This window comes from Trichosurus vulpecula, chromosome 4 (genome assembly GCF_011100635.1).
Source record: "Trichosurus vulpecula isolate mTriVul1 chromosome 4, mTriVul1.pri, whole genome shotgun sequence".
Lineage (NCBI taxonomy): Eukaryota > Metazoa > Chordata > Mammalia > Diprotodontia > Phalangeridae > Trichosurus > Trichosurus vulpecula.
The window spans coordinates 439,870,007-439,895,890 of record NC_050576.1 but is presented as its reverse complement, the minus strand read 5'-3'; the positions used below and the strand labels follow the sequence as shown (position 1 = coordinate 439,895,890).

At 46.8% G+C, this 25,884-nt stretch overlaps 1 protein-coding gene across 2 annotated transcripts in view; it reads left to right on the top strand.

Annotated features, from left to right (window-relative positions):
- ACAP2 (ArfGAP with coiled-coil, ankyrin repeat and PH domains 2) overlaps nt 1–25,884 on the top strand; it is a 115,807-nt gene that overhangs the window by 83,866 nt on the left and 6,057 nt on the right. The window contains exons 13-23 of one of the 2 annotated variants that reach the window (XM_036754399.1): nt 441–546; nt 2,154–2,362; nt 2,707–2,776; nt 3,428–3,519; nt 15,488–15,687; nt 16,068–16,172; nt 16,562–16,654; nt 17,388–17,575; nt 18,012–18,121; nt 19,414–19,524; nt 22,242–22,303. In XM_036754399.1, coding sequence (XP_036610294.1) covers nt 441–546; nt 2,154–2,362; nt 2,707–2,776; nt 3,428–3,519; nt 15,488–15,687; nt 16,068–16,172; nt 16,562–16,654; nt 17,388–17,575; nt 18,012–18,121; nt 19,414–19,524; nt 22,242–22,303 — 1,346 coding nt within the window. The remainder of the gene's footprint in view (nt 1–440; nt 547–2,153; nt 2,363–2,706; nt 2,777–3,427; nt 3,520–15,487; nt 15,688–16,067; nt 16,173–16,561; nt 16,655–17,387; nt 17,576–18,011; nt 18,122–19,413; nt 19,525–22,241; nt 22,304–25,884) is intronic. The other variant, XM_036754398.1, reaches the window with a different exon arrangement.

Here is a 25,884-nt window from a genome sequence, read left to right as displayed (position 1 = left end):
TGCTCTGTGCACTGCTGCACCCCCCGTAGCTGCCTCTAACAGTTTCACATGCAGTAGGACAAGGCCTGAGAAAGGCCCAAGAGCTTTATCAGTGAACAAATCAATTCTTGGTCTCCTTGGAGAGAACTGCTTCAGTGGTGTGATGATCTTGGAATCCACCACACAGTTACTCAGTCAGCAAGCACTTGGACTGTGCTAGGTTCTGGGGCTGCCGCTGCCCTCTGTCCAGGCTGGACAGTGGTGGAGATGGTGGACAGTGAATAGGAGATCCCCGATGGCCTGTCCACAAGAACAAACAGTGGGGCTTTCATCCTCTGTCTTTGTATGAATCCAGCTTTGGGCAGAGTCCAGTGGCAGTGGGAGGGTCGCCTCTCCCAGACCTGGGGCATGTGCCCACACATGAACCTGACTAAGCGGTCTACATGGTGGTCTCTTTACAGAAGCTGCATGCTTCAGGCCGACTCTGAGAAGCTGCGCCAAGCATGGATTAAGGCTGTTCAGACCAGCATCGCCACTGCGTATAGAGAGAAGGGGGACGAGGCCGAGGTGAGTAGTCCGGGAGGTCCGCTGGGGCGTTTCGGGCATCTCGAGGGCCACGTGCAGTCAGGGCCCTGGTACGAGATCTTCTACAGGACCCCACCATTTGAGAATCCTGGCAGAAGGCCTGTGGGCTGTGGGGGTGACGGGCACTAAGTTCACAGAGGCAGCTTGAGGCTGGAGCTCAGGAGGTGGAAGCCAAGCGTGAGCCTTTCCCGCCATTCTGGGCACTCCTCCAGCCCTGTCAGGAGGCCCAACACCGGGACTCTGCTTCAGTCCAAGGGGATCCTATGATGAACCAGAATTACAGCTGACGCTGAGGGAGGGCATGGCCCTGGGTAGGGTCCTTCCTCCTTGGGTGCTGTGGGGGTCCTGGTCCTTTCCTCCAGTGGCCAGGCAGTTAGTGACAGACTGAGGCATGTTGGGGGTGCCAAAATGGGGAGAGCGCTGCTCCTGGACTCAGGAAGTCCAGATTCAGATCCTGCCTCTGACACCCTGGCAAGGTCACTGACTCTTCACCCACTTCAGTCTCCTCGTCTGTGAAGCAGGCTAAGCACAGAGCCTGTCTCTCACAGGGTGGTTGTGAGGCTTAGATGGGTTAGCACATGTTAAGCATGTTCCATTAAACATGTTATGGCCCTTAAAGTGCTACATCAATTCTGGTGACGGTTGTTGTTACTGCCGCCACCTCTGTTTCTTGCCCTCTTCATCTCCATCCAGACATTCTTTGCTGGAATGATCCATCCATAGGTGCCCATCTCTGTGATGCCCAGTGCTGCCTGGCCTCCCTGGGAACCACCTGCCGTGTCCTGATTTCCCCTTTTCTGTTAAGCTCTCCACTTCACTTGTGAACATCACACCCCATCATTTTGGCCCACCTATGGGTTTTATGGCCCTTTCCGTGTCTGGCTTCTTTTTCATTTCCAGGGCCTCTCCATGAGACCAGCCAGCTTAGAGCCAGCTGCCAGAAGTAGGACTAATACTATCCCTGTTTGACAGGCTCCCAGAGGCTGGGGGAATGTCCAAGTGAGAACATAATTGCTTGGCTTTTCTCTGTGGGCGGTTCTATTGCTGTGTCCTCATAAAGTCATTTCCTGGCTTTTGCTTCGTCAGTTAGTAGTGCCTAGGGCTAGTTCTGTCAGACAGTTGGGGTTTCCCTTTTAACTCATGCTGCAACCACAAATGCTCTGGTGTTTTCTTTGTTTACAAAATGATGATTTGTAGCCTCATAGATTGTCAGAGCTGGAAGGGACTGGGATGGTACACATGGGGAAACTGAGTCCCCAAAGGTTGCTTTTAGTCCGAGTTAGGAACTATCTAGCAGATGCAGGATGGTCTGACGCGGCTTCACCAGAGTACACCATGCCACCGTGGCATGGGCATTGCAGGCATTGAGGTAGCCTGTTACCTCCTTGGCAAAGAATCCAGTATGAGGTGGGACCAGGAAACAGTCTTTTCTTTCCTGGTGACATGTGTTTTCCTTTGAGTTCTGTGGTAGTCTGTTCTATAAACCAGTCATTTTGTTGTGCAAAATAAACTCAAAATAGAACAGAAGGTCTAGCAGAGGCATGAAATACACTGAATAAGAAGCCATTTTTTGTTTTTCCTTCTCCCAGAAGCTGGATAAAAAATCATCTCCATCTACAGGAAGCCTGGAATCTGGGAATGAGTCAAAAGAGAAATTATTAAAAGGAGAAAGTGCTTTACAGAGGGTTCAGTGCATTCCTGGGAATGCCAGCTGCTGTGACTGTGGCCTGCCTGACCCCCGTTGGGCCAGCATCAACTTGGGAATTACCCTGTGCATTGAGTGCTCAGGTATACACCGGTAGGTGCTCTCCTCCCCCACCCCCCATTTCCCTCTTGAGCCTGGCCCGGGCCCACCCAGCCCCAGGAGCAGGGGCTCTCTCAGCTGCTCCTGGCCCATCCATCTGCTGGGGAGAGCTGCTTCTGGATGCTTGGCTGTGTCTAGCAGAGCACAGGAGGCTTTCCAAGGTGCTTTGGAAGTGGGAGGTGTTTGTGCCATCCTGTCTTGCCGTGCATTCTTTTGTAGGGTTTAGGCCTTGTCTTGTGGCATCATGTTTAACTGGGATGGGCTGGGGAGCATGGATGAATCTAGAATGAGTTCAGAATGGATATTCTTATTTATTAATGCAATTCTTTTTTGCTTAGGAGTCTCGGGGTTCACTTTTCAAAAGTACGCTCTTTAACTTTGGATACCTGGGAGCCTGAGCTTCTGAAGGTAATATGATTTAACTTGACTGTCATTTTTTGTTTTTACATCACCTTTATTTCTAAGCATATCAATCTCTCTTTCCTACCAACTACCCTTGAAAAAAGGCATACAAAAAGAGAAAAAAGTATTTTGTCAAAACTAAGCCATCCATACTGCCATCACTGAAGGTGTCGGTGCCTGCACTGTCCCCCTAGCTGTAGTCTCTGACCTCTGCCAAGCAGGGACAGAGGAGGGGCACATTGGTCCTGATCAGGAGGGCAGTAGCACTTGGGGTTGCTGTAGCTTTGAGCCTTGGTGTCATTGTGGTTTTTGTGGGTCTTCTGTGTGTTTCCTTGGGCTCCTCCTCCTCCTCCATGTTGGTTGGTTCCCATTGCACACCACAGTAGTGATCCATGGTATCCATATACCGTAATTTATTTAATTACATGAGGCTGTGTGACTGGGCCTGTCGTCTGGCAGCCTTCACTTGTGTTCTGGATCTCATAAGAAAAGGGCACGATGGGTATTTGAGATGAGAACGTCTTCTCTGGGGTCTCTTTGGCTTTAAAGCAACCAGTGGCAGAATCACAAAGTATGCAATATTTGCTGCATGTGTTTTGAGCATTAAAATTGTTGTTTAAAGACTACATTATTTATCCTTTTTTTTCTTTCACACAGCTTATGTGTGAGTTGGGAAATGATGTTATAAATCGAGTTTATGAAGCCAAGATTGAGAAAATGGGAATAAAGAAACCACAGCCTGGACAAAGGTACTAATTTAGTTTGTCCTTCTATAAAGCCTTTGCTAAACGCAGGAGTTGTTTTATTGTAGTTTTTAAAAAAGGCTTTCTTGAAATCAGTTGATCGATCAGCTCCGCGTCAGAGATTTCCCTTCTCCCTGGGGAAATCAGGAGCATAGACAGAAATATACATAGAATATCCAAAAACACTGAAAGTACCATTGTTCCTGAGAGAGAGAAATGATGATTATGAGATCAGAATTTATGTCCAGCAAAAATACGAGAAGAACAGCAAAACTCGAATCTATATTGGCAAAGCTCAGCAAAGAAACAGAGAGATTAATAGGTTGGGAATGCAGATTCACAGAAGTAAAGGAGAACCAAGGAGAAAAGAAGCAGAAGAGCAAGGAAATTTACTCACTGTGCAAGCAGAGCATAGAGATCTCGAAGCCAGGCAGCGTAGAAACAACAGAAGGGTCATCAGTCTTTTCTAAGATGACAAGTCAGGACAAACACCTGACCATCATAATGAAGAAAATAAAAGAGGCCTGCCCGTAGGACATAGAAAATGAAATTCCAGCTGAAAGAGTTCACAGATTGTCCCCAGAAAAAAAAGCCTCGGGCTACAAACTCCAAGGCCCACGGAGGTGAAATCGAGCAGTTCAATTAAGAAAACGTTCTTCGATCCACCTGCAGAGCTTCAAAGACAAAAGAAAAGTATGTTGCTCTAAGGACTCAAGACTGTTGCACACCCTTCAGAGAGAGGAGAGAATGGAGTAAAGGGTTAGGGGAGAGCCCTAGAGATCCGGGTGATCTGTGCTGTGGTTCGGAGCCCACCCACACAGGACAGAAGATGGACTTTGAATTGTAAAGAGAAGAGTTTGAAAGAAAACCATCTCACACCTAAACCACCGAGAAGCGGGAGGAGTGACTAAATCTAGACTGCAGTAGCCACAGAGTAACAGCAGAAACCGGCGAGAGGTTTCTTTCTAATTGTACACAAGGAGAGGGATAAACTTTGGAGGAGGCACCTCTGAAGGGGAGGTGACACCCTGTGCTTCTGCCGTGGGACTCCCTCACAGCGTGAAGCAGGGGGACGGAGGAGCAAGGAGAGGTTTCACTGAAGGGGGTCTCTGTGGTCTCAGAAAGGGGAGGAAGTGAGGAGAAAGGAGAAAAGATTGGAAGGGGAAGCAAAGGAAGGAGGCCTACTTTGGCGCTGATTAGGGCTTCCATTGATGAATGCTCCTAGGGCTGAAAGGAGATGAGGGCTTTACACTGCATGAGGCCTGGGGGATGTGATACATGAGAAGTCCACTGGTCCTGGCAGGGGAGGAGTTGGAATCCCTGGAGGAGGGGGAGAGCTTGGGCAGAGGGAGGAGTTTTTCAGGCAAATGCAGTGAAAAAAGGTCAATGAGAGGGGGTCTAGATCAGTAGTGGGGAGAGGTTTTCTGCCATGAAGCAGTGTCCTCTCTGGTGCCTGCAGTTATTGGCACAATGACAAAAGGGAATCCATGGACTAAGCTCTACCAGGCAGTGGCCAAAAGCACCCGGAGAGCAGGGCCGAGAATGGATGCCTTTGAAGCCTGATTAGATGAAAAAAATGGAAGATTATACAAAGAACACAGAGAAAAGAAGGAGACCAGGTGATTACAGGGGCCATAGATCAGAAAATGAGGGTCTAAAGGAAAGAGAAAGAGAAGATAGGTAATGAAGAGAGGGAGAGGAATCTTTTTGGGAAAGGGGCACATGAAATTTAAAAAAAAAATAATGAACAGGACTAGTTGAAGGAAAGGAGAGGAAAGGGAAATCTGCCTGATGGAGAGGAAAAAAACAGGGAAGAAATATATAACCAATAAAGCAAGAAAGAAGAACTACTAGACAAAACCTTAAAGGGAAAAGGATGACAGACAAGAAGAAGGGGTGGGGGCGGGCCATGGGGAGCCCACAGGAACAGGTCTACCTCAAAAAGAGTAGAATAGAGGCCTGGAAGCAGCGTCATACTGTGTCTGCAGCAGAAGAGGGGAGAAAGCATCATAGTTTGGGGGGAAAACACCCCCATTTCAGAGGCGTATGAAGAAAAAGATAAACCTAACTCTCACAACTTTAAATGCAGATGGATTAAACAGTCCAGTAAAACAAAAGTCAGTGACAGATTAGATAAGAAAACAAAACCCTACCATCCAATATGTTGCTTGCAAGAAACACAGAACAAAGACATACACAAAATTAAGGTCATGGAAATAAAATTATTGTACAGCAAATGAATTCAGAAAAGCAGGAGTTGCCATCATTCTATCAGACAAAGCAAAAATAAACATTCAAAAAAGGGGGATAAACAAGGAAACTCTATTATGCTGAAAGGAGCCATAGACAACAAGCCACTGTCAGTAATAATCTCATTCTCTCCAAATGCCTCAGCATCCCAATTCAAAAGGGAAATATTATCTGAACTTCAGAAAGACTTAAGAGAGTAACACAACAGTTCCGGGAGACTTCAATATCCCTCTCTCAATTTTAGATAAGTCAGTTGGAAAGATAAACAAAAGGGAAAATAGGAACAGAACAAATATCTGGAGAAACGAGAGTTAAAAGACTTAGGGTGTTTTCCAATTAAGGCTGCAAAAGAAAATAGATACATTTATGTTTCTCTGGGATTTTTACACACATTGACCGTGTACTAGGTCATAGAGATATTGCTAATGTAAAAAGGCAGAAATAGTCAATACATCCTTGTAACAGTAAAGCAGTAATAACAATGTAGATGATAATTCTCTGTATGGCAAAGTAGACGAGACTCTGCACATAGAAGGTAGAAGAAGTAAGCCATTTATTCAGACACCAGAGAACCATATCCCACGAGCTGTTTATCCAGTCCACCACAGCAGTAAAACATTCCCCACACAATATAACAACCTAGAGCCTCGCCATCCCCAAAACTCTCTGACCCCCTGCTGGGGTCTTCCCAAAACAAACTCACAGTACAGCCAAGTCAGCCTGTTCAGTTCTCACAATCCCGAGGGCGGCCATTAGCGGCCATAACTGCTCGCTCGCGGCGCTCTCTCATGCTCTCAGCATTTCCTGTGACATAACATCCTTTTCCTGTAAAGAAGCTCCTCCCACCCCCTGTAACTTAAGGCTTTCTGTGATAGAAGCAGGTCACATGGCCTATTAATGGATAGGAAAGATCTTCAAATCTAATTGCTACTGCAGTCCTTCTCAGACAGTAATGAAATTAGGATAGAATTTGGTTCGGAAACCAAGATGCAGAACCATATGGAAACTGGACAGTGCAATTTTAAATAACGAATGAGTCAAATTGTAGAAACAGTAACAATGTGAAAGAAAATGATAAAGATGAACAACGTGTCAAAATTTCTGGGATTCACCCGGGAAAATCAGACATTGACAAAATAGAAAAAGAGAATGATAATAAATTCAATATGCATTTTTTAAATTAGAAAGTCAACAAGTAAACCTAAAATAATCACAAAAGAGGAGATACTAAAAATTAGAAGGGAAATAGATGCATTGGAAATGTTTTTAAACCATAGAAATGATACGTGAAACTAAAAGCTGGTTCTTTGAAAAGACTAAGAAAACTTATAAACCCAGAGCTCATCTTCTAGAAGATTGAAAATCAAATCAATAAAATAGCAGCTGAGCAAGGTGAAATCCCAGCAAAGCTCAAATAAAAACAGTCAGAACATATGCACAATTATGTGCTAACAAAATTGAGAAATAGAGGAACACCCTCCAAAATAGAAAAGACCCAGCCTATCAGAAGGTTAGCTGGACTTCTTAAATAATCCCTTTGCAGAAAAGGAAGAAGATCTAGTCTGAAAGGAACTCCCAAATTGAAAAGGAAAAAAACCTCCCGAACCTGATGGAGCCACAGCATTGCATCAATACTGCCTAAATCAGTCTGCACTTTGAAGGCTATGCCAATGAGATTATTAAAAGGATACCTTCATAGAACTTGAAAAATAACAAAATTCATTTGGAAAAATAGAGGGGGAACGTCACTTCCAGACCCAAAACCATTTTAGAAAGCAGTAGTCACCAAAACTCTCTGGTTTTGATTAAAGGATAAAAAGATAGGTGAGTGGGACAGACCAGACAAAAGAGATTCAGAAACAGTAGAACTCAGTGTTTGATAAAGTGGAAAACACAAGTGACCTGGGGGAAAATTCCTTATTTGATAGAAACTGCTGGGAAAATGGGAAAGCAGTCTAGCAGAAATTACACTTAGATGTCTTGCACCATACTCCACAGTACATTTTAAGTGGGGATGTGACCTTAATATTTAAAGATTATACTGTTAAAAAATTAGAAGAGGAATAGGCCATGTGCCTCTCACAGCTGTAGGGAAGAGATGTGTACATACCCAAAGAAGAGATAAAGGCAATTACAAAGGATAAAATATCTTTTGATTACTTGCAACTGAAAAGCTTCTGCACAGGTGTCATTGGTGCATCTAGGGTAAGAGGGAAGTGGCCACATGGGAAAAAAAATCTTAGTATCAAATTTCGTTGATATGGGTGTGGTAGCCAAGATACATAACGAATGGATAAGTGTGTGTGAGGCAGTAGCCGTTGCCCAATATATGCATGGTCTTCAAAGGATGTGAACAAACATTTCTCAAAAGAATTGCAAAGCATTCATAACCATGAAAAATGTTCCAAATCTCTAATTATTATTGGTGAGAAATGCAGATGAAAATAACCGTGAAGTTTCACCTTAACCCTGCAGATTGACAAGAAATGACAAAAAAATTGCAACGGTCAATGTTGGAGGGGTTGTGGAAAGATTAACGCACTAATACATTGTTGGTGGAGCTGTGAAGGAGAACAACCATTTTGGAAAGCATTTTGGAATTATATAAATAAAGTGTCTAAAATGTCCGTATTCTTTGAACCAGAGACTCCATAGCCAGGCTCAACACTCCAAGGAAGCCACTGTAAGAAGAAAGTCTCCGTATACACCAAAATATTTATAGCAGCACTTTTGCAATAGCTAAGAACTGGAAACTAGATGCTTGTTGATTGGCAAAATGGCTGAACAAATTGTGGTATGTGGATGTAATGGAATATTATTGTGCTATAAGGAATGATGGATGGTAGATGTAGAGAAGCCTGCAAAGATCTCTGCAGTACGCCTCGTGACTACAACAACGTAAATGCAAAGAACAACCACTCACCAGAAAATCAAAAGTCAGTGTAAAAAAGGTATAAACATGAAGCAGGACTCAAATGAAGAGACTTGAGAGATGCCCCCTCCTGCCCCTTCAAGGGGGTGGGATGTCCTCAAGTGCCACATAGACTTTGGTTCTTTTTCAGTGTAGTGATTAGTTGTGCTGACCTTTTTCCCTCTCTAAAAAGACACTGTCACATAGGATGGGCTCAGGGGGAGCAGATAAGATACCGTAGGGATGTAAACACCAGAAAATATCAATAAAACCTTGTTTGATCACCGAGACAGAAAGGATAGAGTAGAGGTCCCAGGACATGGCCGTGGAAACACCAGTAGTTGGGGGTGGGTGAGGAAAATGATGAGACAGCAAAGGAGACTGAGAAAGGAGCTAGTTACATAGGCAGAGAACTGAGAGAGAGTAATTACACACGTGCACGTGCGTGTACACACACACACACACACACACACAAGATGCTGCTGCTTAGTTTGTGTCTGATTCTTTATGGCCCCATTTGAGGTTTTCTTGGCCAAGGTACTTGAGTAGTTCGTCCTTTCCTTCTCCAGCTCGTTTTACAGATGAGGAAACTGAGACAAACAGGGTGAAGTGACCTGCCCAGGGTCACACAGCTAGTAAGGGTCAGGGAGATGAGTCTTCCTGACTTCAGGCCCAGCACTCTGTGCACTCTGGCACCCCCTAGCTGCCTATGTCCAAGCTGAGACAGTGGTTCATCGTGACCTCTCCTTGATCCCAGTTCTCCAGGACGATCTTTTCCTGCTTGCAGAGGACAAAGAGATGCTATTCTTGTACCTTCTTCCTATTTCCTGGCCTGGCCTTTGCAGTTTTAGGAGAGAAATGCCATCCATCAGCTCCCTGCACTGATCCTGTCACCTGAACTGCCCTGTAGCCCAATTGGATTCCACTGTGAGGAAAGTTTAGAAAGGGGAGGGAATTGGGGGAAAAGATAATAAGTTCCATTTTGGATCTGCTGAGTCCTGAGATGTCTACTGGACATTTAGTATACATTAATAGCCCACCCCAACCCATTCATCAGTGATCCTGAGCCCCTAACTGTTCAAATTCCATTCTTCATTTCCCACTGCCTGATCCCTTATTCTGATCCCCCTCAATCTGACACCCCTTCCTGCCCAGCCTCCCCCCATGTCTCCCTCTAAAGCCCCTTCCACTATCTTCTCTGGAATACTTGCTATAGGTAACAAACTCTCCTTCATTGTACGTCTTTTCCTTTCACACTCCTTTCTTCTTCTGGGTTTCATGGAGACCTAGCTCTGTCCCAATGACACATCCTTGCTGGCCACTCTTTTCAGTGCTTGCTTCCCCCTGGGTCACGGGTCAGGGTCCTAGTCCAGGTTCTCCCTCTACCTCTATCACTCGTTAACCTCTCCTTTGAGGTTTACTCAGTCCCTATCTACCACCCAGTCAAAGACCTGGAAACTGCTGTGACTGGCCTCCAGAACACTTCCCTTCTTTCCTCCATGAGTTCATGCCCCGGCTCACAGTCTTTCTCTCTCAAACCCTTTTCTACCCTCGTACTAAGAACTTCAACATACCTATTAAGACTTCCTCAGACACCTTAATCTGCCAGTTCCTCCACTTATTCGTTCCCTGTGACTTGCTCACAAAGATGGTCATACCCCCGATCTTGTCATCATCCGCAAACGCTTTGCTTCCATGTTGATGAACTCTGGAATTCCTTTTTTTCTCTTCATGGTCAGCGATAGTTTTATTTGTAGTTTTCTCTTCTCTTCCCAAAGAACATAGGACCACTGAACTATGGAACAGCTTGGGCTCCATTTAACATCACAAAATTGGCATCATAAACTACTTTTCCAGTATGAGAATACTGAACTGATTGGATGGAAATCTATTTTGTGGTAGAACTTCAGGAAAGTCATCTGTTTTAAAAGTTTCATTCATTGGTAGCAGGAAGGGTTTACAATTAAAATATACTAGGCAACCTACTGATAGAGTTTTGATGTGGTAATATGTTTACAGAACAAAAATAAGGAGTTTAATACTATAAAGGGTTTTTTTTAATTCTTTCTAAATGAATCCTTTGGAATAAAACAAAAAACTTCTAGTTGCCGAATAAAAAACAGCCCTCAAGTTCTTCTTAGGTAAAATAACCTAGGATTTGAAGTAAAAATCTTCAGTAGTATAATATTCCAACCCATGGTAGAAAAATTCTTGGAGATTTCACATTTACTAACTTAACTTGTCACTATCTGAAATCACAATGTGTTGTCCTTCTACCTCATAGCCCTTAAATCCTGTTCTTTTTCATCACCGTGACCTCCATTCCTTCAACCCTTCAGTTGTTTTCCAGGCCATCCCCCCTGTACTGGCTGGATTCTGCTTTCTCTTTTTTGACCTCCTGGTGAACCATTCAACTCAACACTCTTCTCTTGAGTTTGATGCCCCTTTCTCTTATTGCTGGTGTTGCTCTGCCAACCTTTAGCCCTGGATTTCTCCCACTTGTCTATTGGCTTTGCTCCTGTTCACATGTTTCTCTCTCCTGGTTCCCCTCCTACCCATCTGACTTTTCCCTCTCTATTTCCTTTGCTAGAGCCTCATCCAGGTCATGCCCACTAACCACGGTTCTGTCCTGGGCCCTCTTCTCCCTCTCTGCTACTTCACCAGATGATCTCATCCGCTCCCATGGATTTAAGGACCTTCCTGCTGATGATTCTCAAATCCACCCATCCTGCCCCAGCCTCTCTGCCACCCTCCATTCTTCCTTCTCCAGCTTCATTTCAGACATCTTGTACACACTGTCCAGTAGACATCTTGGACTCAACAGGTCTTCCCCCCCTTCCAAACTTTCCTGTTACTGTCAGCAAATGAACACATAGTAATCACCTGCTGTGTGCCCGGCACTGGATACAAAGACACGACAGTAACCACCTCAAGGAGCTTACAATATAAGGGAGGAAGAGAGCACACAAAAGGAAGCTGAAAAGGGGAAGAGGGAATGTGGGTTAGAGGAAGGGGAGTGATGACGCCTGGCAGAGAGGGCATGATGAAGTCCTGTAGCCAAGTAGGAAACACTATGGTGTCTGACCTGGGCCCCCTCCTTCAACATAAGATCACGGAGAAGCTTTCTGGGTGTCTATCCCCCACCCTTTCCAGTCAGAGAGAGGGAGGGGCCCAAAGGGCAGGGGCTGCTGAGGACACGTGAGTTGCAAAGGTGAATTGATGTTACAGGATGATGATTTTTCTGCAGACAAAGCTTACAACCTTGGAGTCATCCTGGTCTCCTCCCCCTCCCCTATATCTAGTCTGTTGCCAAAACCTGTGATTTCATCTTTGCCACATCTCTACCAATTTCACCTCTGCACCGTGTCTGGTCCGTTTCATCTCTATATCTTCTCTGGGATGTGCCCCCTTCTCTCCTCTGATGCTGTCCCTGCCCTGGGGCAGGCTCTTATCACCTCCTATGTGGCTTATGGCAGTAGCTGCTAGGGGCCCTGCCTGCCTCATGTCTTTCCTTACCCCATTCTACAGTTAAGGTGATCTTTCTTAAGGGCTGGCCTGACTTTCACCCCCTACTCAGTAAACTCCAGTGGCTCCCTGTTGCTTCCTGGAGCAAATCTAAAATCCTCTGGCATTCAAAGCCCTTTTATAACCTGCTGGCTCCACCCCCACGCCACATGGTCTTTGATCCAGTGACACTGGCCTTCTGATTGTTCCTCAAACAACCCGCCATCTCTTGGCTCTGGGTATTTTTTCTGGCTGTCCCAACCCATGCCTGGAATGCTTTCCCCTCTTCTCCACTTTTTGGCTTCCTCCAATCTCAGCTAAAATCCCACCTTCTACAGGAATCTCTCTTAATTCTAGTGCCTTCTCCAGTTTCTCCTGTATTTAACTTGTCTGTACATAGGTTGTTTGCATATTGTCTCCTTGATGACTGTGAGCTGCTTGAGGGCAGAGACCACCTTTTACCTTGCTCTGAATCCCCAGTGCATTGGGCACTGAATCAATGTGCACTGACTGACTGGCAGCAGAGGGGTCACAAAGGATGAAGGCGTAGAAGAAGTCTAATCAGATTAGGTCACTCGTAGATTGATGGATACTTTTTAAAGAGCAGTTTCATTTTGGTGTTGAGGTTGGAAGCCAGATTTCAGAATGCTGAGGAGTGAGAGGAGAGGAAGTAAAGACAGCTTTTTCTGTTCATTTGACTGTGAGAAAAGTGTTATGAGATGATAGCTTAGGGGAAGAGTTGGGGCAATTGGATGTTTTTCACTGATGGATGACATGGGCATGTTTTTGGAGATAAAGAATGAAGGAAGAAAAGAAGGAAGGAAGCATTTCTTAAGTACCTACTGTATATACTTTGTTTATGTGTCAGGCACTGTGTTCAGTGCTGTACAAATGTGACTTGATTTGATCCTCACAACAACCACGTGAAGTAGGTGCTGTTATTATCCTCATTTTACAGTTGAAGAAACTGAGTCAAACAGAGGTTAAAGTGACTAGCCCAAGGTCACAGCTAGCAGGTGCCTGAAACCAGATTTCACCCCAGGTTGTCCTGACTCCAGCCCAGCACTCTAGCCACTGTGGCACTTCCTAGAAGCCTCAAGAAGGAAGCAGTGGGGAGGGAATGAGGGAAACGTTGAAGATGAGAGAGTGGCATGATTGGAATGGCTATCTGCTGGAGAAGATGGAAAAGGATGGGATCAGGAGAGCGTGTGGAGGGCTTGGTCTTGGCAGAGAGAAGGGCCAGTGTCAGGCTGGGGGAAGGGAGTGGAGGATGATGCCAAAGGGTTGAGATGACAAAAAGGGTAAAGAAGGTTTATATTAAATAGCCTCCATTGTCTCAGTAAAATAAGAGGCAAGATGAGAAAGTCAGTCAATCAATAAACATTGTTAAGTGTCTACTGTGTGCCAGGCACCATTCTGAGAGCTGGCAGAACAAAAGGTGGCAAAAGGCAGTCTGGGCCCTCGAGGAGCTTACAGTCTAATGGGAGTAATAAGCGGGAAACAAATACGGCCAAAGAAGCTGTAGACAGGTTAGTGGGAGACAGTGTGGAAGGTGGGACTTGAGGAGGAAAAAGGGGCTTTGAGATTGCTTCCACAATGGGGAACAAGGCAGCAAATCGATTAGGAACAAAAGATTACCTTCTGTCAGGGAGGGCTCAGCTGAGAGGAGATCCAAGAGTGTCTTAGAAAAGAAAGCATTGGTGTTGAAACTTGGGTTAGCCCATTTTACACATTTAATCTCTGGGAAATAGGAAGTCATCTCATTGTTCTGATCAGATCTAGGAATGCCAGCTTTTCGAGCTTTGTCCAGTCCATGGCTGGCTTTGGCAAAGGCAGAGAATCTGACCCCTGGCACTTGCTCCAACATTTACTTTCTCTTTGCTGGTTTCCATTGCTTATTACCCCTTGGCCTTCTCTCTTTGAACCTCTCCAGGCAGGGCCCTTCCGTGTCGGTGAGATCCTTTCACCTGCTGCTCACCTGGACTTGGTATTTTTTCCAGTTTTCCCGGCTCATTCATTTTCACAGTACAATTTCATTAGTTCTCCAATTTTTTTTAATGTCGAACAAATGATTGGCTACTTCATTGTATCTATGATCATTATCAGGAATGTGGACTGCCTTTGCTAATGCAGATTACAACTTCACCAGGTCTTCTCATCTTGACCCTTTAGATAGAATAGAAGAAGTCCTTGGAGCATCTAACAGTATTTCAGTTGGAGGAGAAGCACATGACTGTCTGCCAGGCTGTCATTACTTTAGTCATTTCAGAACTTGAACTCTCCTTCCTTCTACATCTGCATTTTGCTTTTCTCTGTGATGATGTTTCTATGGTGGCCAGAGATATTTTTCAATTGGATGTGCTTTCCTCCTCTAAAACACCCAGATTGATGGATGCTCAAGCAGGGGTTTGCGTTAAGAGCACAAAAGAACACTTGTTTGTATTTTCTTCTGAGCATGACATCCTTTTTATGAATTTTTGGAAACTAAAATGTGACTTGTTGCATCATTCACCACACACTTATAAACCACTGTGCCAAATACTTGGGAAGGTAGGAACTCTGAGATCCATAGATATCATCTGCCCAAGGACAGACAGAAGTGTCGATGCCAGTACCATGCAGCAGCCCATTCTGAAGCACATCAGAGAGGGGCCATGTGGTGTGTTATAGGCTTGATGGGAGGTTGGTATTGGCCAGAGTGAAAGAATAAATTCTTTCTCACACTCCAGGACAGGGAGGGCCTGTTCTGGTGTCCTGTGCTCTCTCGTTACCACACTGAAGCCTGGCTCGTGGTACTTAATGGAATCCTTTGTAAGTGCCTATTGATTGAGTCCTTGAAGTCAAAAAGGAGATGGAGGTATTCTAGGTACCTAAGAAAAAATGGCAGCTCTGTGGGCATGGCCAGACTGCAGAACTTCAGGGACAGCAGGAAACCACTGGAGATTTGTGAGCAGATAGGTGGCATGGCTAGATCCATGTATCTCTTGTTCTGGCTTGGCCTGTGATGTCCTTGGTCTACGGAACGTACCTTCCAGCTGAGAGAGCTGCCTGGGCCACTGAGGGGTTAAATGCCTGGTCCTGGATGCCCCAGTCAGTGGTATGGGAGCTTGTGCTTAAATCCTTCTGGGTGATTTGAGTAGGCTACGGTATAAAGCATGAGTTGGGGGGAAAGGGAGCGTACTAAGCCCTCTGTGCTAAAGAATCTAGCAATGCTCAGAGAATGACCAGAAGTGTTTGATGGTCTCTTTTTAGTTTGGACCAACAGTTACTAGGGAATTGACTCACATATCCTCTGCTTTTATGTATCAGGCAGGAGAAGGAAGCGTACATCAAAGCAAAGTATGTGGAGAGGAAGTTTGTGGATAAGGATTCTGCCTCTTCTTCACCTCCAGAGGAAGGGAAGAGAGCGCTGCGCCAAGGTCAGGAGGAGAAGGGGCTCAGCGCCTCCAAGCCAGCGTTAGAGGACCAAGTTGGAACATCAGCCAAAAGTTTAGGTGTTGATCCATTTTGTAAGTAAGCGCTTTCTCAAACATTGTGATCATTCTTGTAATGAATTAATTTCATGAATTGTTAGCTTAAGGCAGGTAACTTTCTTTTTCAGCCTTCACAGGAAATGGTAGATTTCTTTGCTTGTGTTATCCTTAAAAGAATGCCCTTTGGGTGCAGCTGTCATTCACGATGAGATGTTGGGCACGTTCCAACAATAAAACCATCACATTTAGATAGGCTGATGAAAACGAGATCTGGTTCATCATTTCCCCCAAGCCAACAACTTCTTAATTCCCCAACTTCCTTTTTGCTCTGTCTAAACCTCCCCCAGTAACACTCTCTCCTGCCCTTTTCCCTCCTTCTTGCCTGCTTTGTGCTTTGATAACTTGCATGTACCCAGCGGTGGCTGTAAATAGCGACGAGGCCAGGCGGGAATCTCTGTTCTGTCCTGATGAGCTAGATTCACTCTTCTCCTACTTTGATACCTCTTCAAAACTACGTAGTAGTAAGTACTCCTCTCTCTGGTGGAGCCTTCAAAGTCTATGCTAGTGCTCATTGTGTGGTGGGACCATTTCTTTACCTGTGAACCCATTTGTCTCAGAACCGTGTCCGAATTTCAGCATTTTGCTTATCCTGACGTTTGGAGGGGATCAGATCCTTTAAAATCTCTCCATGTAAAGGATGATTTTAGACTTTGGCCATCCATCTATCTGGATAAGCTAAGTGCTTAAAAATTATTAAATGTTTGGTGAATGTATTTCATTGTTTTCAAATTCATTGGTGGTGGCCAAATTCTGGATGAATTGGAAGCAAGCAAGCTTTAGCATGCTGTCTATGAAACATATTCCCTCTGTGGTGGGAACTTATTCCTGGTTCGCCTTTTATTTTAAACAGTCAAAAGCAATGACAGTGGGATACAGCAGTGTGCTGATGATGTCAGAGAAGGCCTGTCCTCAGTGGTTTCAGCTAATAGCTTATATGAGCCAGGTGGGTTTGTTTTTTTTTTTTCTCAGTTAAATTATATTTAATTTAGCTTTTGCCCAAAGGTATTTCTGAGAACTCTGCTCAATTATTCTTGAGAAAGTCATCAAGTAAAGCCAAGGGCGGATCAGAGAAGCCTCACAATGTGACAGGGAAGTCACCTGTTTCCTCTTCTCCCTTCAGTAGGAAGTCCTCCTTTACTTCGTCTGCCTTTAGCCCCAAGAATCGGTGCCAGAGAATGGCTGGCTTTCCCCTGATCCTTCTGTCTCTTTGCCATGTGGAAGTCCTTTGGATGCTCTTCCATTACAGGACATGTTAGTCTTCCCAACTGGCAGTTTTTCCCCTGACTTGTACTTGGCACCAATATTCACGAACTCCCAACTTCACCGAGTGTTGTCTCAGCTCAAGTTGGGTCCTTCCTGAGCTGCAGCATGGAGCATCTGACTATCTGCTAGGTGGTGACCATGCTACAAAGGTTGTGAGCCGTCACCCATCATTTCTGTCTGGGAGGAAGCCCAGAGGCCCCTTGGGGAGTGTGACCTGTAGTCTAAGGACTGATGCCCAGCAGGCATTGGAGTTGGCCTCTTGGAGGCCTTTTAAACCTCCTCCAGGTGCAGTTAACAGCTGGCCCTTGCCAGCACAAGGCAGGTATGATTGGTATGCCCTACTTGTCTCCCAGGCCATCCTTTTAGCATTTTTGCACCGCACAGCATGGCTCATGGATGTGTTTTCTTTTCAGAGGGAGAAAGACGAGATTCCTCAGTATTTCTTGAATTTAAGCATCTCCATCCAGGACTCCAGCTGTACCGGGCTTCCTATGAAAAAAGGCTTCCCGACATGGCTGAGGCATTGGCCCACGGAGCAGATGTCAACTGGGCAAATCCTGAAGAGAACAAAGCCACGCCACTCATCCAGGCTGTCTTAGGGGTAGGGAAGCCACGCACACACATGTTGGTGGGGATGGCCGCAGAGTGGGTCTGCTGTGTCCATCTCTAGGACAATTTCAGTGTGATTTTTGTCATTAAGGTCATAGGAGCCTAGAGTTAGAACTGGAAGAGAACTTGGAGTCTAACCCCCTCGTTTTACAGAAGGCAAAGCTGAGGCGGGCGGAAGTTAAGTAGCTGCCATGCTCAGGGGCCACACATCTGTTAGCCAAGACTTGGAGTGTGCTGTCTCTGACCAAGTCACTGAGAGGGAAGAGACCTGGCCTTTGAGGCAGGTGACTGAGTCGAAGGGGCCCAGAGGCTAGAGGGGCTGTCTCTTTGTTGTTCCTCCTCGGGGCCAGAGAAGAGCGTTTGTCATGGCACACCTGGGGGATCTTAGGTCCTGGCCATGTTCCCAGCTTCTGCCTGTGATTTCTTAGGGCTCCCTGGTCACCTGCGAGTTCCTCCTGCAGAATGGTGCGAACGTGAACCAAAGGGACACCAAAGGACGAGGCCCACTGCACCATGCCACTGTCTTGGGACACACAGGGTAAGAGCCCAGAGTCATTGGCAACACTCTGTCATACTGCTTCAAGTAGATGGAAATTGAAAAGGGAAGGAAAACAAAGTCCACTCACTCTCAGTCTCCCATGTTTGAAAAAAGCCTTGGCCGCTTTTGACTCTTGCCTCTGTCATCTCATCTCAGTCAATGATCCAGTTACTGGGAAAGCTCTGGGGTCTGCACGGACCCTCCTCTGTTCCCACTGCAGACACTTCAGGCCATTCAATCAGGGAGCATTTTTTTGAGCTCATACTGTGTGCCAAGTACTGTGCTACGTGCTGGCACCTCTGCCCCTGCCTTACCTTCTCGTGGAGTACAAGGAAGATGACTATAGTGGGAAGGGCTGTCTGTGTCGGGGTGATCCCAAAAGGCCTTTGGCAGAAGGTGGGGTTTGGGCAGAGTCTCGAAAGTAGCCAGGAAATCTCAAAGGCAGAGGGGAGGAGAGAGGTCATGCCAGGCTTTGGGGACAGTCACTGCAGTGGCATGGAGAGGGGAAATGGTGGTGGTGTCATCTAGTGGGCCCTTGTTGTCACCCACCCTGCCTTTTGTGGCAGCCTTCCAGCAGCCCTTCCTGCTTCTGGTAGGGGTGGCACTTTGTAGCTCCAGTCTCCACAGCAACCCCTCCAGTGGAAACCCATTAGCTCACAGTCTGAGGGGAGGCTTATGGCTGGCTGATCGCCTGCATTCTCTTGGGGTTGGGAAGCTCTTTGTGCAGTGCTTTGCCTCATTTTCTCGACCAGAAGCACTGAGGGAGATGGTAGCTTCTTTCTCAACCCTTCAGTGTCTCACGTCTCTTTAATGCATTAGTCATCTCATCGACATGGTTACCCCTTCCCTTGGTGAAGAGTCAGCAACCCCTTGCGTTTCCATCTTGTCCAGCCCATGGGCCCCTGGTGTTTCTCCCTCTTCTGATTCACCATGGGCCCTGTGTTCTTTTTGGCGCTCCTAGAGTGAAGGGTGCCGTGAGAGAAACCCCATCATGTGGCATGTCCTCTCCATAGGACAGAATAGGGGCGCTTTGCCTCGGTCTCTAGGAAGGCTGCATGCCCACCTTTGCCAGTTAGAAAAGGTGGTTTGAAATCCTTGTGCTTCTGGATTTTAAGCTAGAGTGGGAGGGTAAAGACCGTCATTGGTACAACTTTACAACCCCCTCGTGCCTTGTACCTGCGCACTCCCTTCATGCCATGCTCCCTATGGAAAAGGTGCTCCTTGGGTAAATGGAGTCACCTGCCTTTGTAAAACCAGCCTGGGTTTGTGGGACTTCAATTCTTTTTACACAGGCAAGTGTGTTTGTTCCTGAAGCGAGGGGCCAACCAGCACGCCACTGACGAGGAAGGGAATGACCCACTGAGCATTGCTGTAGAAGCCGCGAATGCAGATATTGTAACCCTGTAAGTCAACTTTTTCACACGAGGAATGATCAGTAGAGATAGAGCCTGCAGTCTGTGGTGGGCGCGTTAGAAGTAGTTTGGGGAGCCCTTGATGAGATTTCTCTTCTGCACCCCATGCAGTGAGGGTGGGAGGAAGGTGACTGGGTCTCCCTGTCACTTAATCACATGTCAGAGAGTAAGAAAAGAGAATCGCCCCTTCTTAGGGTCTGGCAAGGTAATGGAATGGTGTGACAGAGGCTCCAGCTTCCCGGCAGTCTGGCGGGGCATAGCTGGGAGCTCTGAAGACTTGGACCAGGAGTGCTGCAATATCTTCTGGCAGCATTGGAGAGAGAGAGGGAAAGAAGAAGGGGAAAGAGACACCCAGAGATAGAGGGAGAGAAGGGGGGAGAGAGATTCCCAGAGTCAAAGGGAGAGAAGGGGAGAGAGAGATACATCCAGAGACAGAGGGAGAGAAGAGGGGAGAGAGAGACACCCAGAGTCAGAGGGAGAGAGGGGGAAAGAGAGACACCCAGAGACAGAGGGAGAGAGGGGGAAAGAAAGAGAGAGAGAGATGCCCAGAAACAGAGGGAGAGAAGGGGGGGAGAGGCATACAGGGAGAGAAGGGGGAAGAGAGAGACACCCAGAGATGGAGAGAGGGGGAAAGAGACACCCAGATTCGGGGTGGGAGGTAGGGTCTTTCCAGGGCAGTCTATCAGGAGACTTTAAACAATGTGTGTCATATCATAGGAATTTGAGATTTCTCATGTTTTCTAGTACTCTGTGAGCTCCTCACTTGGTTTTCACGTAATCAAGGTTCGTGGTGACCTTCGTGACCTGGTCATTTTACTTGGGCTCTGGAAACGAGGGTCTTGTGCTCCCCTCGTGGTCTCTCGATGCAGGGTTGCCGAGGCATGTTGTTAGCAGGGCAGGAGCAGGGGCATTCTGCAGGGTTCTGTCTTTATCCTGGTGCTGGAGCCCTTCCTGTCTGTGTCGAGCAGCCCAAGGCCCCTACATAGCTTCACGGACATACAGAGACTGAGCTCTGTTTTCCTCCCCACCTACGCCGAGGAGCTCCCTCCTGTTTTCTGCACATGGCTCACAGACATCAGTCCCTCTGCTTTTCACCCTGTCTACCTTTTGCTTGAAGCTCACCTGCTATGCTTTTTCTTGGGTTGAGAAGTGGCAGATTTATAAAGCAGGACTTGGGAGACAGAATTGAAGCACTGACAAAGTCCAGTGAGGACCAGCCTCGTGGGCCCAGTAAGGAAAAAAGGGGTAAAGAGCTTCTTCTCAGCCTGTGAGGTTCTGTGACTGCTCTCTGCCCTTTGGCCTCTGAGGGGACCCTTGGCCATCCCTTCCCTCACGGCCATCCGCAGCAGTGTCCCAGGACGCTGGCTTCATGCCTGCCTCCCCTCATCTGGTCCCACATCTCTGACAGCTTTTATGGGCTTGGGGGGCATTTGCAAGTGTGTGTGCCACGAAGGCATCTCTCCACTGCCCTTTGGACCCTTGGAAAGTGTAGTATAGTATGATTCCCAACAGTGTGGCCTCCTCGAGGAACCCCGGGGTAAGGAGGGGTCTCCTCGTCTTTCTCTTCCCTCCTGAGCACAGTACTTGGCCCAGCCTTCTCACCTGTCCATAATGAGGGACAGAGATAGAGGCTCATTCACAGGCTGAGTGTCGGGGGTGAAGGATGCACTTGGTGTGTCCTTGGCGATAAGAGACCTGAAGGAAAATGTCTGCTGGGGCTTACAGGAAGGAGGCGGTGGGGTGGGGGCGGGGGGGGGGGGGGTGCCATGGCACTCAAACCTAGGAGATGATGGCCCCACCAGGCATCCAAAGGTCCTTCAGATCTGCTCTTTCAGGGCTCCCCTGAGAAGCCAGCAGCCATTCCTTAGAGTTTGATTCTGTGTTCTGTGTTTCTGCATAGACACGCTTATCTGTTGTAAGAACGCTTCCTTTTCAATTGCACATTTTTTTGAGTGGACCAACTGCATTTGGCCCAGCTCCTGGCCATGCTCTCTTTTCTCAAAGGAGTAAAAGCAGCCTCAGCAGCAGTGGTCACTCACTGAGTGACCCTGAGTAGAGCCATGGAGAGGGAAGTGTGCTGAGTGGCAGGAACATGTCCATCCAGCCCTGCCTAGTGCCTGGATGAGCTGAGAAACTTTGAAAATGGTTAAAAACATCAAAAATCTTGTATTCTTTATTCACAGCTTATGAGAACAGATATGGCAAAATCATGATTTTGTTGATAGATTTTTAAAAAATCTTCAAAGCAGATTGCGGGCCAGACATGATTTTGCGTGCCTTTAAATCCTGCTGCAGGGAGGCTGAGGCTGGCATGATAAGAGTGAGCTCAGGGGTTCTGGGCTGAAGGAGAAGTAGAGCCAATCAGGGGTCCCCACAAAGTCTGGCACCAGTACAGTGGACCCCATGGAGGTTGGGAATAAACAGGTCAGACATTCCTGGGCAGATGAGTAAGCGTGGGATGGGTCTGTGAGTAGCTGCTTGCCCTTTCCACAAACCCAGCCTCAAATGGAGAGGAGGATTGGGAGGGTGGTCCAGCATAAACAGTCTCTAAACCATGCCCTATAGAGGCATTATAGCCAAGGCCTTAAGCAAGGTCCTCTTGGGTTGTTGCGTGTTCTGTTTCATAAATCAGTATCCTGGGCAGGGGTGTAAAACTGCTTAGAGCTGCTTTGGTTTGTCTCAATAAATCTTTTTTCTTTTAACCCAAGGTTGCGTTTGGCCAGAATGAATGAAGAGATGCGGGAGTCGGAAGGACTTTACGGACAGCCAGGTCAATATTCTCCTAATAATCACACGGAGATGCAGTATAAGAAATGCATTCAGGAATTTATCAGTTTACAGTTAGAAGATCCATAATTCTTAGGCAAAATGTGTTTCCTTGGTACAATAGTGTTTTTTAACTTGTAAGTTGTGAATTTCTTGGCTGATACATGTACAGTATTCAGTGGCTTCTCCAGGGGCTCCTTGCCAGGCCTCCAGATACCTTCCCACCTGACAGTCCAGAAGGCAGCTCCCTCCTGCCCTCTGTGGACTTCCTTTCTCTGCTGTATGTCTTTCTTCTGCCTTTAAATACTCCAGTGAGGGGCCAAGGATGGCCAGGGCTACTTTACACACCTGTGGGGCAAAGAGCGGGCGTCTTCCGACAAGAATCCCCTGGAGGAACCTGTTGTCAGGTGGGGAACAGAGTGATCCACAGTTCAGGTAACCAAGTCCTTCACTGGCCAAAGAAATCCTAGTCTTTTTGGCATATGGGAAAAGGTCACTGGAGAATACAAAAGAAAAACCTGACTAAATTAAGAAATGTTTGCATGCCAGCACAAAAATTAACCAATCTGGGAGGCTTTGAAGTAAAACCGTCAAGTCAGTAGGCCATAATGGGATTTGGTAAATTGTTTATAGACAGAAGGATACATAGAGGGAAGGCTTAGCTGTGTTTCAGGATTTGGCATGTCCAGCTTGCACAGTAAGTGATGAAATGCGTTTAAAATATTGTTCCCAGACTTGTTTGTTTGGTTGAGCAAAATCTCGACTTGCCAATCTCCATTCTCAGAAGGAATAGTCCTTGGCCCCAAGATGAGTCAGCGTGGGGAGCTGGAGGCCCCTCCAGCCTGGTTGGTCGTCCACACTCAGTGTTCCTCCAAGATGAGAGTTGTTAGCAGAGGCCTTCCATGCCATTAGATTATCTTAGTCTTAGTGGTTCATCTAAATACTTCACATTCACATCCACATTGGTTAGATTTTCAGCTTCATGTGCCTGAGAGGTGAGCTGTCTGACACACATACCCGTGCCCAGATAGCCCTGATGGGCATTTTGGTCTCATGAACACCGGGAGACTTTACTTAGCATGTAGAAGGAAGCCTACTTCCTTTGCTGACCCTTCACCTTTCTGGTCTTCACTGACAGAGGGCCCTGACTTGGGTGTTTAGTTGGGTGCTGCTCTAATGGACATTTAAGCTGAGAAGCCAAACCGAAGACCACTCTTTTCCCAGAGGGTTGTCTTAACTTTTTATGGGTCGAAGTGGAGGCTGAAGTCTCCAGAGAATGGACAGCTCTGTCTTTTGTCCTCCAGCTCAGACAGTGGCACAGACTCTGGAGATCCTGGGCTGTGAATTAGGTGCCAGTCAGGGCTTTTCAGCTATGGTTCTGAATGTCACCCATTGGTCTAAACTTGAATATTCAGTGAAAATTTTATATCAGATACGTAAACTATCATAGTAGGCCGCTTCTGAGGCCTCTGTGTTTAAGCACTTTAAAATAGAAAAGAGAGAGAGAGAGAGAGTGTGTGTGTGTGTGTGTGTATGTATATATCACACTTGACATTTACAAAATAGGCAACTTTCAGATTTTCAGAATTTCCCTGATATTCTAGATTTTTCCACCATTTGGTCAGCTAGCCCTTTTCCTGTTGCGTTTGCTGATGGAGTTCTCCTCACCTGTTGTTGGGGTGAATTTGGGGGGTGGGGAGTAGGAAGTTAGCATTTGCAGGGGGGCCTACCTTCCTGACATCTCCCCACAGCCCTGGGACTGTTCTGCTGCCACCACTGTCGACCCTCTCAATGCCTTCTTTGTACCTTTCTGGGTTCAAAGCAGAGGAAAAAGTGATTTTGCCAGTCTCTTTAACTGGAAATCTGGAACACTTTCTAAAGAAATGTCTTTCTTCCAGATTTTACATTTGGACAATTTTAAGAATAGGCTACCATAGTAAGAGTGATATTGCCAGAATAAAAAGATGTTGCCCACCTTTGGGTGCCCTTTGTCTCATGGGAGGCTCAGTACTTTCTAGGGGTGAGGGAACCCCAGCAGCACCCCATCTCTCTGACAAAGTGCCTGCCTTCTGGCCTCAGGGAGATTGCATAAGAAAGGTCTTCAGTGTTGGCTTCTCAGGTACCTTCATTTGTAACCCTGGGCTGGAAAGTGAAGTCACCTTTCTAACTTTGCCTGGTAGGACCTTCCTTTAGGTTTGTAGGGCCAGAGCTTCCTGCTCACTTAGAAGGGGAAGGGAGAAATAAATCACAGTCTTGCCAAGTTAATCCCTCTGCTCTCTTTGCACAGTTCTGGGGAGCCCTGACTGAGATTGCTAAAACCTGTTTGGAGCTTCTGGGGGCTTGACTCCGCCGCCCCCACCCTCCCTGCTTTGCCCAAACAGTCTGGGATCTATCCAGACAGGATCCTGTGCTCAGCCCAGTCTCCAGAGGACGGTCACACATATGATGATGACTGCCCCAGTAGCTGGAGTCCTTTGGGGCATCATGAGGACGTACACAGATTTGTTCAGCTTTGGAGGAGAAGCTTCCCCAAATGCTGAATAGCAGTGTGCGAGTTGGCAGAAATCTTGGACAGACTCTGAGGGGAAGTGGCCATGTGCATTCAATGCCCCATAAATGGTAGCAGGGGGCTGAGAATCCCAAGCGTTGGGTGGGCCTCAATCCTAAAAGCCAGTACCTTTCAGAAACCCAAACAAGGGAGGTCCCATTAATGGGAGAGAGATTTCGGTGGTGCCCCAGCCTGGGAGTCTTCCTTAAAGGTAAGAGCTAGTATCTCTGGAGGCCTCCCAGAGGGAGTGGTCCAGCTTGGTGTTCTTTCCAAAGTCAGGAGAAGAAAGCCAGCCTGGCTTTTGGGTGGCAAGGCTGTTTGGAACAACTAGACACCCAAGCCTGACTGTTACCGCACATGTCACGTGTATCATCATCTCATTTCTTCCCAATATATCATTGCAGGCCCTCACTGTTAGAGAGGAGATAGATGAGGAAAAATTGGGTTCTGGTGTCCATTTCTTGTTAAAAACCAGGTGTCTGTGTGTTCCTGTATGTGTGGGCGAGTGTGTGTGTGCACCCCTCTCTCTGTGGTCACATCTCAGCACTAGCACATTTGGTTGAACTTGGCACTGGCCACATGGGACCTGGCCCTGGGTAGTGCTCCTTCTAGAGGGGCTGGGCAGGGGGTGCTGGCTGGTTCTAGTCGGTGAGTCGGCGTGGCCAGGAGCTGAAGGCAGCTCTTCTTCCCTGCCAGTTCTCCCTGGGCCTTTTCTGGGGTCCGGTGGGCCCCCTTCCCAAACGTCTCCCGTGTGCCTTTTCCATTCCTTTTGCTGTTGAAGAGTAAAGCCTGTGCTAGAGTATTTTTGTATTCCACTGACCTGCACTTTAAACACACTTTTTGGAAGATCCAATGCTAGGGGATGAATACTATTTTGCACTGTTTACAATAAGTATTTTATTGCAGCCATTAAGTTATGGGAAACTTGGTTAAGTCTGTCTTTTCTAGAATTTATTCCTCTTTGGTTCCCTCCTCCTCCTCACTGGGCTGCTCTGGGGTCAGTGTCCCTGGGCAGGGAGGCAGGCTGTCCCACTGAG